Below are 13,616 nucleotides of genomic sequence, written 5' to 3'. Positions count from 1 at the left end.
TTAGCTGTATGTATTACTGAGAGAGATGCTTTCAGTACAGCTAAATTCAGATGAATGATTGCTCAGATGAATGAATACTGGGAATGCAGGATGGACAGAGGGGACTTTGTTGTTAACTTTTTCATTTAGTTACAGTGATTTTTAATATTTCCCCTTCCGCCTCCTTTCTAGGAATTGCCTCAAACAGTCAGTGAGATCCTGGGGATAGAGAACAGTTCAGTAACAGTGGACTCAGATACTGGAGAGGATGAAAGTGGAGCTGAGTTGAGTTGTCCGACATCACTGTATCAGGGTGTCTCAACCCCTGTAATTGCTGCCAATGGGACAAGGGACGGCGCTCAACAGACGGCTGAGACGCAGAGCCTGGCGTAATACACCTGGTCATGTTGGAGAGAGACTTTTGCTGAGCACGTTTCGTTCAAGCACTTGAGAGATGGATATTTAAATTTGGTGTTGATTAAGCTTTAAGGGTGTAAAGAAAATCTGTACTGTAATGCTTTTGCATTAAAGCTTTACAACATGACTCAACTTAACTATTTTTGTAGTTTCTTCTACCAAAATAGCCTTTTGTTTTCAATAACATTCCTTAATATTTTTGTAGCCAAGTGCATTTTCTTTTTGCTGGTAAACTGGAAATGGATGGTGATTAAGAATGAAAGAAATTTCTGCATTTGCTGAGCTTTCACACATATTGATCTAAGACAGTGTGAGCTCCTTGATTTGAGCAGATTCACAATATGCCAGCTGAAGCTGCTGTACAAAATTTTGAAGCTGAAGTGCTAAAGGAGGATTCTTTTGTAAATGGATTTTCCCTATCTCAAATGTTTACAAAAATACTTCTAAGTATTTGTTGCTGGTTGAATGTAGATTTGAAATGGACATTCATACTTGCACAGTTTAATGTCCAAATACTGAATTTTGTGTAATTGGGAATGGATGAACAGTATATTTTTACATTAACATATCTTCACTTTATATATACATATATATATTTACACACATACACACACTATATACACAAAAGTTTTTGTGAATACTAAAAAGGATAGTCGTATTTTCAATATCTGAATAAACTTGGGTGTTCATTCATATGAATCAGTTTGACCAAATTAATGCACAGCTCCAACCTGGGCTCTTTTTCAAAACTTTTCTAACTGAAGGTAACTTTCATGTGAATACATTCAGTCCTAAACTTGATGTAATTTTGCAATTGATATCTTGCAAACTTTACTAATGTTCATATTTGCTAATATATTAACTGATCAATTAACTACTTACACTTTTTATGGCAACATTATCTGGAGAATTAATAAGCAGGTTATAAAAAAGCCAACCAACAAACCACACACCAAAACAGTAATCACAATTAATATTAATGCATTTTTTGTATCTGCAAAAGGCAGTGAGTTTATTCCATGCCATGCTGATGTCCTTTGACGTTATGTGAAATTTAACATAACTGATTAAGTGTATTCATTATTTGGTAACTATTGTACATATATAAAATAAAAGTCAAAACTGATTTAGTGTTTTTAATTAAATCCTATTTAGAGAAAAAAATCTAGTTGTCTGGTTGTTAATGTAAGAACATGAGACAGAGGGGAGAGCTAGTGGTTAGTCTATGGATATGATATATTTTGTGGGTCATGAATGGCTGTGGGAGTTTCTGTTTGTTACTACAGAATGGAACACACCTTTCTAGGTAGTTGAAGTGCGGGATATGGCAGAGTTTTCTTGTGGAGCAGTTTACTTTTACAAATGTTACTTGTGCCAACTTAAGCAAATACAAGTAATACAAAAGGCTTTAATAGATAAATCAAGTTGTTACAATAATTTGGGAGTCAATTCAACTTCTCTCACTAGTTGTGAGAAAACACTGGACAGCTGAATCAGTACAGATTTTGGTTTTAATATTGTCAATGTGCTATCTCTCATCAGTTAATAAGAACTTGAGTCCTATGCTGCGAAAGTCAAGGATTCATAGCTCAGCATTATCTGTAGCTTTTCATTTCCTGCCCAGGAAATTACTGTGAAGCATCATGCCTTTGTTCCCTGGTGAGCATTGTACTTCTTGGCAGTTAATTTAATATGACATAGAATACAGAAAGGCATTAGAACTTAGATATTCAACACTTTGGTTCAAAGATATTAAGCAAGTTAGTTTCAGTATTTTTTGGAGCACCTAGTTCACTTTGAAGTGTACTTGCAAAATGTTTTTCATCAAAAATGATGTTCAATCAAGCTATGCAAGGAGGAGGGGAATGTTTACAACAGAAATGTAGTGGGCAAACTGTCAGTTAACTCTGCATGATTCTTAGTTATTCAGGATGTGCAGCCACAAAAAGACTCGCATTCAAGATACTAAGATCTCTAAGAACACCATAACTGACTGAACATGGTATTCAAATGTTTGGGAAAGGCATATTTAAGTGGAATTCTGTAACTTCTAAAAAAATCTACCAGGCCTTAAAGTCAAGTTTGCCTTTCTTCTTTGGGTATAATTGTTCATCTTTTCCCTTTGTATTTGACACTTGGATGTCAAGGATGAGAAGGTTGCTCGTGAGCTAGCAGTGAGCAGCTGCTGCTCAGGCTTTGCGGGTAGGTAGGCTTGCTCAGCTTCCCAACTATAAAATGAAAGGCCCCTTGCAGTATTCATTATCTGTAATTTCCTTCCTGCTGACAGGAAGCCTTGCAAAGAGTTGCAGGAGGAACTTCATCCTCCACCAAACCATTCCTGATGGTTAAGTATGGATTTAGTCTCAGCAAAGGCTACAAAAACACGGTAAGAAGCCTTAATCAGGATCATGATGGCTAAAATGCCATTAAATGCTTTGGGTTGACAGTTTGGGATGTTTAAATTAATTTTGTATTTGAATGACTTCTATTGTTCAGAATTAATAAATGAGAACTAAACCAGAACTAAAACAGTTTAGTCACAGTTGTCAGGGATTAAAAAAGCAATACTAGTTTAATTCCTGCAAACCTGTTTTGTTCTTTAATGCTTGACACTTGAAGGTAATTATCTTCTGTAGATGAGGTTTAAAACTTATTTTTTAGTCATAGCAGTTTTCCAGTGTTATCTGTTCCAAGGTAAAAATTGCATTGACGTAGTTCTTTCAAAGATATTTTTTCTCATTTTTCCTGTTAGGACAATTTTATTTGTTTTGAAATTACGTTCTTGAAGTTATTTTCTTCTGTTTGTGGGCAAGCTGACAGCTTACAAAACAGAGAAATTGAAATAGTTTACAAAATGGAGGTGGAAGTTTCTTGGAAATTTACACTACTGTGAATTTTATGAAATGGTTTTGATACTGGAAAGTTAAAAGCTATAAAAAGATGATCCTAGGTTACCCACAGTCATCAGTTAAAGCTTCAGTTACATTGAGTTGTGCCTGTCCTGTTCAGCTACAGTGACTGTACTGAGTGTTGCACTCAGTGCATGTTGTAGCCAGCAGCCTTCAAACCTGTGTTGGGTTTGGAGGTTTTGTTTAGCTGTTTGCAGGTAATCTTTGTAAGGAATTTAAATCTATATATGTTACAACAGGTCATGATTGCTTTGAGAATCAAATCTAGAAATAGTGTGTGAACTACAGATCAAAACAAAAACATTGCTAATACAATGTTTTTGTTTTGATCTGTAGTTTAATTCAACTTTAGGTGTTAATGTTCAACAGAGCCCAGTTTTGTTGCTAACAAGATTTTTCTTAAAACTCCTACATTTTTCTAGTAGATAGTTTCAAAATGCTGATGGTGCCTCATTAATTATTCTCTTCAGTTTTTCCTCACACATTGACAAATTTCCTTGTCCCCAGTCAGCCAAACAGCGAGGAACTGTTTTCGTCATTACTTTCAAATATATTCTTGAGCATCAAATTAAAGCTCCATTGATGAACATTTTCAGAAACCTGTAAGAAGTGTTCTTCTAGCTTCAACTTTTTGAGATAGTATTTTAGTTCAAAAAATGTGACGCACTTGTTCCTCGCTTGTCCAAATCATTTTCTGTAACAAGACAGTTGCCTAACTTGAAAAAAAAAGATTTTATTTTAAATAATTTAGCATTCAGAATTTGGAATATGAACTAGTTTTGATATCACTAGCATGATTTGTGCATACTGCTGTGAAGCAAATGAAGCCTTACCAAGTATGGGGTTGAATTTCTGTGGGTGAAAGCTATGTTTTCCTGAAACCATTCCCTGTTGGACAACAGGGATGAAGAGATGACAACGCTGAAGAGGTTAGCAATATTTTAAAAGTGCATCTGTGAATGGATTCATGTTACAAATAGGATTGGAAAAAAACAATTAAGTAGGTTGAGTACAGGATTAATAATTTGCTCATGTTATAACTGGTCCTCAGACTCGATTTTAGTCATTGCACTGATGCAACTTAAAATTGAAGTTTGGTCTGTGGGCTGCAGAAGAGTGACTTGTAGAAGTTTTCCTTGTGGTTGGCTAAATACCTTAAAACGTATTTTTCAAATCTGTTGTGTGATTTTTTCTGAGTATTTGGTGAGAGACTGGTGCTGTCTCTGAAAGGACCATGGTGAGAGAAGTCAGTGCTTGTTCTTACAAGAAAAATGCCATGAGCTGGTCTATGGTGGCAAAATCCTAACCCTTGGTTACACAACTGTCTGTGCAATTATGTCTAGCTCGGTAGGTGGCATGACCATGAGCTTTGTATATGAGCATTGTTAAGGTGATGAGACACAGATACATAACTGAGCACTTAACTGACATTTCATATATATGTGATACTATATCTGATGTGAAGATACTTTCAAATGTCTTTGGGTTTTTTAATGGTGTTAAAAGATAAGTTGTGCTTCATGTTTAGTGGGACTTCAAAATGTGCTATTCAATTAAGTGATATTATTGCAGTGCAGGCTTTGTATAAACTAAACTTGAATTTAATTTTTCATTCAAGTAAGGATTTTATTCTTAAACATTTTTTAAAGAATGCATGCTGTTTTTTCATGTTAAATCACAATATCTTTGGCACAAATTGAATTTTTCTGATGAATTGCAAACAAAAGATATATTGTAAAATGTCAATTTTTTACCTCATCCATAATGAATTTCACAGTTGAAGAAAATATTTATTTCAGACTGTCTATTTAATTCAAAGAGATTAATTCTATTCATTCAATTCTTCTGTTTCATTTTTCTAGATGGGTTTTGTTTTGAAGGAATTCAATTATAGTATATATTTTGATTATACAGGCTCATGCCTCATACCCTACCCTAACATTATCTCTTAGACTGTTTCTACAGGTGTATCTTGTTATTAACCAACCACTGCAGAGCCCGGTGTGCAGAGCTGAAACTGGTGCTCAGGCTACAGCAGTTCAGCAAAAGGTGGTCACTTGTGTCCTCTTGGATGTACCCACCCAGCACCTTGCCTATTCCCCTCTTCCATGGGATGGGGAATAGAAGGGAGGCAGGAAGGCTCATGGACTGAGGCAATGACAGTTTAACAGGAGAAGCAAATGCTTCTCCCACAAGGGAAGCACAAAGAAGTTTTCATGCACTACTGCCCATCAGCAGGCACCTTCTGGAAAGCAAGACCTCACCACAGGTTCCTCAGAAAGATAAAATGCCATGATCACGAAATGCCATGACCTGCTTTCTTCTTCTTTCCCTGAGCTTTTATTACAGAGTACAATGGCATGTGGTGTGGAATGTGTCTTTGGTCAGTTTGGGTCAGCTGTCCTGGCTGTGACTGCTCTCAGGCTCATGCTGATCCCTGGAAGCAGCCAGAGAACCTCAGTGCTGTGTTACTGACACTGACCCAGGCACAAACCCAAACACATCACCATAAAGGCTGCTATGAGGAAAGTGAGCTCATCCCAGCCTGACCACTTTGGTGTGATGATTCTTGATGATGAATGAGATCATGTTAGGAAAAAATCCTTGCTATATTGAACAGGACACTTTTTAAGCACACATCTAGATCTGGTGCAAAATAGTTGCATTTCACACAACAGGTGTGCAAATGTTCTGTTTTGCTTGCCAGAACTCAATGAGATGCAACACCAGATTTTTTTCCAATGCAGTCTTGGTGTATGAATTGGTCCAGATGTTCCATAACTACATGCTACCTTTGTGCATTGGTCTTGGAGAGCTCCCACACACTCCTCTGGTTTTACTGTTCCAGTAAGTGATTCAGGAGAACAAGGGAGTCTATTAAGTATAAACTCTTGGGTTCAGGGACTTGATAAATCCTCAAGCAACAAACAGTACAACTACTGTGACCAAAAGTGGCAATTCCAGTTCTTTGTACTCTACCCTGGGCTGCTACAAGTTTTATGTCATGATTAACTTCACCAGCATACGGTGAATAACATAAAGGAGCTGATAAACCTCAGACCTACATTATCTTAGCCAGATCAATCATACCACATGTTTTTTCATCATGTGGTGAATATTTGTATATATGCATACAACAAGTTTGTTAAAATTCCAGATTTGCAATATTGGAAGGCACTTTAAAAAACTTGACAATAATGGATTAGCTACAGTATCTCTTGTTGGAAGGCATGTCTTGTGCTAAATGCCTGTCTAATCGATTTTCAGGATACCTTTGGAGATCCTGCACTGTATTATGAAAGCAAGTTTCAGGTGTTTGTGGATTTCCAGGGCAGGTGGAGTGATTGCATGCAGCTGGAAATTTTCTGTGACTTCTGATTTCCCTCACATGAGATCTGCCTTCCTTGATGATTGTGCAGCTGGTTATCTGTAAGCACCCCTCTAGACCCCAGCATCTTTTTAAATTTGTTAGCCATTACAGCATTTCTGGGGTAGGCACAGTCTGGGAATTTACAGCTGGGCTCTAGGGGTTTGTGTAAGGTTTCTACATAGTAGAGGTGTGAGAGTAGGTACTTGAGGCTCTCCTGTTCTCTGCACCCTTCCATTTAACTGAACCCACCCCCTTGTATCATCTGTTACTTTCATCTGTACCTGTTTTCCTTATCTCTCTTGTGAGAATGTTATGAGAGACTATGCCAAATGCTACACTACCATCAAGATGAATGACGTGCATTGTCTTGTCTTGGTCCACAGGACTGTCATAAGAGGAAATGAAATTTGCTTGACTCAATCTGTTCTCAGCAAATCTGTCTTGACTGTTTAATCATCTGTTATCTTCTGGATCTTTACAAATAATTTTGGTACTTCTGTTTTCTCAAACAAATGAAATTAGACTGGTCTATAATTCTTCAGCCCTTCTTCCTCCCTGTTATCTTCTCATAGATTGACATAATTCTGGCTTTTTCCCAGTTTTTTGTCACTTGTCCTTCCCTGTAATTCTTAAAACAGTTATTGATGGCAGAGGTTTAATGAGCCTCCCCTGTAAGTGGTTTCTGTGCTCCCATTTGCTATGATCAGACTTATCACAAGTATTCCCCAGCATTGTTTCATCTTGTTAAAAGCAAAGAGCTTATCTCTCTGGCCTTGCTATTAGTTATGATAGACATCTGGTCACAGCTGATTCTTTAACAAAGACTGATGTTAAATAAGTATATTAAATACCTAGCTAATTTGAAGAAGGTTTTTTTGTTTGTCCTGCTGTTGTGTTCAGTGATCTGATAATTCACTTCTTGCTGCTGCTGTAGTAATTTTTTAAAAAGTTGCTTTTGGTGTCCTATATCAATGACTTTGAATTTTGTACCACAGCCTTCATCTATGTGCTATTCTGCCTGTATTTGGTAGCTTGGTTCTAGTTTGCATCTCCTATGAGCTCTTCTTTTGAAGTGAAGGCAACGATGAACTAATGACTTATGCTACTTCTAGTAAAAGTGTGGTAGAATGCACTTCCTCTGTAATGAAATAGTTTCCTGATTGAACTGTGTTTTTCCTGGAGTGGGGAAAGACTTCTCTTCCTGCTCTAGGTTCCCTATTCTTGGCTCTTGTAACAACTGAATTTATTAAAATCCTTTTTTTTTCTTTTTCTGAAATTGTCAGTTCCTGCTTTTTTCTCAGAACCTTTCTTTTGCTGAAGATTGTGAATTCATTTTATGTTCATGATATCATCTGTGTTCCCAGATTTTCCTAGCCAGTCTATCTTTTTGTAGACATCCTTGCCCAATGGTTGTTAGTTGGTTCAAATCCCCTTAGTATTACAAGAGCTTGGAATGTTTTGCTGATTGCTTAAAAACCCATGTTTCCCATATCTTCATGACTTGAAAATTAAGTAAATTGTCATCATGGATTTTTCAGCAGACCTACATTGTTCAGAGAATTGAACTTAAAAGTTTGTGTGTATATCTATGGTAAACAGGAATAGATTGTACATCTTTCTTTTCTTGTTGAAAAAGCTCCTTTGGTTAGTCCACTTGTCAATTGTTTCATAAAGTCATTGTTTTATCAACAAAACTGATTTTAAAAGGTATTGAGACTTCTGTTTTCTGCTTGTGTCAACATTTCTTACATGAATACTTAGCACATCTGTTCTCTGTCCTGTGTTTTTGACCTGACATTGAATAATGGTGGTATTTACATTTTAGATCCTTGTGGAGGCCATCTTTGTTTAAACTTTTTTGATACTTTTTCATAGCTTCATTTCTTTCTCTGTTCTGCCACTGCCACATATGATGACTTGAGAGTTCTCCTTCCTGTTGTAGCATGCCTTGAGACAAATTGACTCAGTGATCTGGGAGAGCCAGGGGTAAATTCAGAGAGTTTCTTGGACAATACTGGCTGCTCTGCCCTGTGAATTTCATCCTCTAGTTAAATCAAGCTATGGTTAATGTTACAAATATTTTTAATGAAAATATGCTGAAACTGGCAGTTGATATCTCTAGTGAGGGTAAAATGACTCAAACATTGAAAGCATCTCACAGATTTGCTTTAGATTTCAATTTTCACTTGAGAATTCTGCAAATATTTAAGCTTAAAAAGTGCATAGCTGAGGATTTCAGGCAACAGTGACTGCTGTCTCATGAGAGGAAAAAAAAAGTGTGTGTAAAGAGGACCTTGCACTTTCTGAATTTTGATTGTAGGCAATGAGGTACCTTTTAGTAACAAGAGTAAGCTTGCCCATTTCTTACTGTCAACATTAACTCTGTTTCCCAAGATGAAATAGCATTGCTAAGTGACACCCTGAAAAGCTCTAGATCAGAAACTTTTGAATAGGTGCTTTGATGAACTTCTAATTTTTTGGTCAGTGATTTTAAGAAGTCTAAATATGTGAACTATAGAAAAATAAGCTGACGTCTCAACAACATTTGTAGTTTAGCAATATTCCCAGAGCCATATACCGGCTCGGTTGTACAGCAGCTAGAACAAAGAAGAAATAAACATTTTCAGTCCATAAACATCTCTTGATCTGGTGCTGATATGGCAAAGTCCACCTACAAAATACAACTTGCAAAAGAACTTCCTTTCTAGGGAGAAGGGATCTCTCCGTGGGCAGACAGAATGGTTAAAACAGATGAAGCACTTGAGTCCTCCTCCCTGTTATTAACACCTACTGACACAATGCACTTTTGTTTGTTTTGCATTCAGGACTTACGCAGAAGAGCTTAGGAGAGACAAAACCTTTGCTGTGCTCTGGTCGCTGCACAGAAGTGCGACAATAACAAGGCTCCAGAGCAGTTGGGTCATTGATCTGTGCTATGTATCAGCTGCAGAGCCAGGATCTAACACCAGATAAAATCATGCTCTGTCACGCCTGTAGGTGGAAAGGCAGCTCAGTTGTGCTCAGTTTTGCCACTGGAGCATTCAAAAAGTGCTAAGCAACCTCACTCATAAATTGTTCAACTGCAGGAAACGTGTCTATGTATCTCATGCACAGCAAACAGGAATATCAAAGTTCAAAAATGCCAACTTTCTTTCCTATCATCAAAAGTAATGAGAAAACAGGATAGTTATCTCTTAATAACTTAGAATATGAGACTAAGCTAATAATACATGTAGACATGCTTTTCCCTGACTGGGAAAATGAAATAAGTCTCTGTGGGCTACCATAACAAAAATAATTGATTTACATTAAAGGAGCAGGTAGAGGAACCAAATATTTCAAACTTATTGCCAACAAGAAGAAAGGATCTTTATTACATGTTATTCCTGGGAAACTCTGGAAAAATGTGTCTAATTTACTTCTGGCCTCTCATGAGTTCTGCGGCAGCTCTGAACCTGTCCTGGTCCTGAACACTGAACGTGATCATCCATTTTAAGGAGGGGAGCATCTGACTGACAGCATGAAGCTTTTGCTAGTTTTTCTTCAATGTGATAAAATATAATTCTGTGATATGCTGTGTGAGAAAAAGCCTCCAATCTTCTCTTGGCTTCTGTGTTCTTGTAGAAAAGCAAGACGATTTCCCTGGTGCTGCTGCTATGTAGCTGATAGTTATAGGGTGTGGAGTCTTTCAGGGGTGAAGGCTTTGCGGCTGTGAAGGGGGGCAGTCTGCAGCTGAGTTAGATGTGACATGACCTTAGTACTGTCGGGGATACTTTCTGCTGCTGCCTTGTGCAGCTCCTTGCTCAATGTCCCACCTTCAGTCGATTTGATTTCAACATATTCTCTCAATCCGTGTGATCTGTGTGTATACCAAGCTAAGGCCATGTGCAGCCACCTGTTGCATTCCCCTCTTTTGGGAGGCTCAGGGCAAGTTACCGATGCTGTTTTTCAAGGGGAAGTAGTAAGTTTCCCGTGCCTGGTGTGTTGGAACAGGGAAAAGTGAGTATGTATTTGAAGGACACTGGCATAGTGCTCCCGATTCAGATGTGCTACATGCTGTAAGGTAACCTATGTATTTAAAGGATGTCGTGGAGAAGTTCTGGAAGACGAAAGAAGTGAGGAGAAGGTGGGATGGCTAGTGATGGTGGCAGGTCACAAAATGAGAGTTACAATAAAAGAGAAGTTAGAAATCCCGAATTTCGAGAGAAAATTTGGGAGACGGAGCTCCTTTAACCCTGCAGCCAAGTTATGGTTTCAGCAGTTGCCTTGTGCTCACTTAAACGGAGGGAGGTCAATTTCTCCACCAAAGCATTTCTCGCTATCTCTGCACAACTCCCCGGTGCTAAGCTCAGCTTCTGCAGTTCTCTGCCGGGCTGTCGCTCCCGGGGCTGTGAACCGTGCCGGGCGGAGGCAGAGGCCGGGCCGGCCGTGGAGCTCAGCCGGCTCCGGAGCGGAGCGGAGCGGCAGGTGCAGGTGTGAGGGGAGGGCGAGGGACAGCCCCAGGGCGGGTGGGACAGCGGCTCCGCAGCGGGACCCGCCGGGGTCGCTCCCCGTGCTGGGCTGCCCGCCCCGGCTGCTGAGGCGAGCGGGGACCGTGAGCGTCCGCCCGCCGGCGGCTCTCGTCACCCGGAGACGGTGTGCCCTAATCGTGCTTCCATCAGCCCGGCGGGGGCGTATAAAGGGAGCGGGCGCGGCGAGGCGGCAGAGCGCGGCTGCCCCCCGCCCGCCGCAGGCCCCATGCAGCCCGCCATGATGATGTTCTCCAGCAAGTACTGGGCCCGCCGGGGCTTCTCGCTGGACTCGGCCCTGCCGGAGGAGCGCCCCGCCGCCGGCAGCCTCACCGTAAGTGCCGGGCCCGGGGGGGCGGGTTCCGCCGGGGACAGCCAGCCTGCTCCTCGCTTCGCCGTCCCGTCAGTGTCTCAGCAGCTGCAGGGGCCGGTGAAACTAACTTTGCTGTCAAATCGGTCCCCGTTCAGAACGCTGCCTTAAAAGCGTCATAAATAACAGGAAAAGTTTCATTAGCAGTTTAAGCCTTACTGCAGAAATGAACTGTATTGCTGCTGGGATAATAGAAAAGCATCGGGTCCGGCTCAGATGCTTGGATTTTGGAAGTCCTTGGTTAGTTCAGCGGGCTGTATACATCAGCAGAGACTGCCCTTTCAGGGCACTCGTAAGCCTCACAGCACGATCCATAATGCATTTTTTGGCAGGACACAAGTGCCGTGCGCCCCCCCCGCGCTGGCGGTCGGTTTGCGGCTCCGTGCCCGGCTTGTGGCGGCGGGCAGGGCTGAGGGACACGGGCGAGCACCGTGCCAGGCACCGCTGCGAAGAACCACCAGGGAAGTGGTTCTGTCCGGGGATACGCGTGCAGCAGGTGCTTCCAGCACGGCATAAACTAATGTGTGCTAACAGCTAAGTGTGTGTGTGACTAAAGGAGGAAACCTGCTCTCAATACATGAAATATTTAGGATTATGAAGACTGACTACTATACAGTTTTGTAACACACGAAAATTTTTATCACTTGGGTAAAACCGGCAGAATATACGGGCTTGTACCAGTTTTGAATTGGCTTACTGTCTTTATAGTAAAATGTGGAATATCCCTGTTTCTACATGCTCGGCTTCTATTGAAAGCATTGAATTAAATTGAATAAATTTGTTTTACTGTCTTCATATATGAGTTACTTTCTTCACTGGGTTCTGCTGTAAACGACTCCTTTTCCTGATGCCTTGTACTTGCTCCAGATAATTAATTTGGATTAGGAAAGTTGGTCTGTTAGTCGTTGTTTAATTATGAAGTGCAGTAATGAATGTGCCTAATAAATACTTTGGGTAATGAGTGTTAGGGAACCTGTGACAGGCTTGGAAAGTGCTGAGTGCCCTGTTTTCTAGAGGAACTGACAGTATTGAGATTCTCACATTCTCTGTTGACTCCACAGTCATGTGCACAAAGCTTCTAGAAAGCAGCACATAAGAATTTTCACAGATGCTGTAAAAGCAGCACCCTTGTCACTTCATGTGGAGGTTGTGTGCTTGATGCATGTGAAAAGAACTTTGCCAAATCCCAGATATTACTGAAGTTAAAACAAAAGTGACTTTCCCTGTAAACTATCCCGGGACAAACCTCCTACCATATCAGGTAGGAGCAGAATCATATAAGCTCAATTGCTAAAAAATAAATGTGTGAAATCATTAATATATCATTCTGAAAACAAATTGGTTTTCCAGATTGTTTCCTTGTATTCTAATAAATGGTGAGAAAAGACCACAGAGGCTTCTTAGCATGTCCCATACCTAGTTTAAACATGACTGGTTCCATCTGAGCCATTTAAAGAGTATTAGAAGATCTGTTTAAAAAGCAGCATTTTCAGGTTATTTTCTGTAAGCTGCTTTAGAAATTACTGAAGGACGATTTAAATCTATTTGAAACATTGAAATAGTATATGTTTTTAAATGTCTATTTTCATATTTTTATGGATTATAACAAAGCAGTTAGCATCTCACTGAAGACCTGATTTCTCCAGGAGTAACAGCCTAGGTATCAGAAAATGCAGGCTGCTTTTTTGAAAATCATAATCAATATTATAAAATTGTCAATAAGGGCTGAACTATTGGCATCTCAACAAGATTTAAGCTGATAAAATGGTATTTTTTTGGAAGATGCTGACTGAATTTTCATTTAAAGCAGTCTTGGACTCACAAATTGTGAGACGAATGTAAGAGTGGCCAAGAGTGGTGTAATTTTCTGTATTTTTTGAGTTCCTCAGCTAACTCTTCTTCTGTGGGATATAAAGTTTTTCACAATGAGAACAGTCAGCCATTGGAATAATCTGAGAGAAGCAGCGGATTGCCCAGCTCTGGACAATTTTAAGATTTGGCTGGACAGGGTGCTGGGTCATCTTGTCTAGACCATGCTTTTGCCAAGAAAAGTTGGACCAGAT

General features: G+C 39.8%; 2 protein-coding genes across 2 annotated transcripts in view; both read left to right on the top strand.

Annotated features, from left to right (window-relative positions):
• TBC1D15 (TBC1 domain family member 15) overlaps positions 1–1,522 on the top strand; it is a 32,599-nt gene extending 31,077 nt beyond the window's left edge. Inside the window, exon 17 of the mRNA XM_056509378.1 lies at positions 172–1,522. Within this exon, the coding sequence (XP_056365353.1) occupies positions 172–372 (201 nt within the window). The 3' untranslated portion in view covers positions 373–1,522. The remainder of the gene's footprint in view (positions 1–171) is intronic.
• A 9,669-nt stretch (positions 1,523–11,191) lies between these two features.
• TPH2 (tryptophan hydroxylase 2) overlaps positions 11,192–13,616 on the top strand; it is a 47,373-nt gene continuing 44,948 nt past the window's right edge. The window contains exon 1 of the mRNA XM_056515599.1: positions 11,192–11,517. Coding sequence (XP_056371574.1) covers positions 11,413–11,517 — 105 coding nt within the window. The 5' untranslated portion in view covers positions 11,192–11,412. The remainder of the gene's footprint in view (positions 11,518–13,616) is intronic.

Source organism: Oenanthe melanoleuca, chromosome 1A (genome assembly GCF_029582105.1).
Source record: "Oenanthe melanoleuca isolate GR-GAL-2019-014 chromosome 1A, OMel1.0, whole genome shotgun sequence".
In the NCBI taxonomy this organism is placed as follows: domain Eukaryota; kingdom Metazoa; phylum Chordata; class Aves; order Passeriformes; family Muscicapidae; genus Oenanthe; species Oenanthe melanoleuca.
This window is presented reverse-complemented; position numbering and strand designations above follow the sequence as displayed.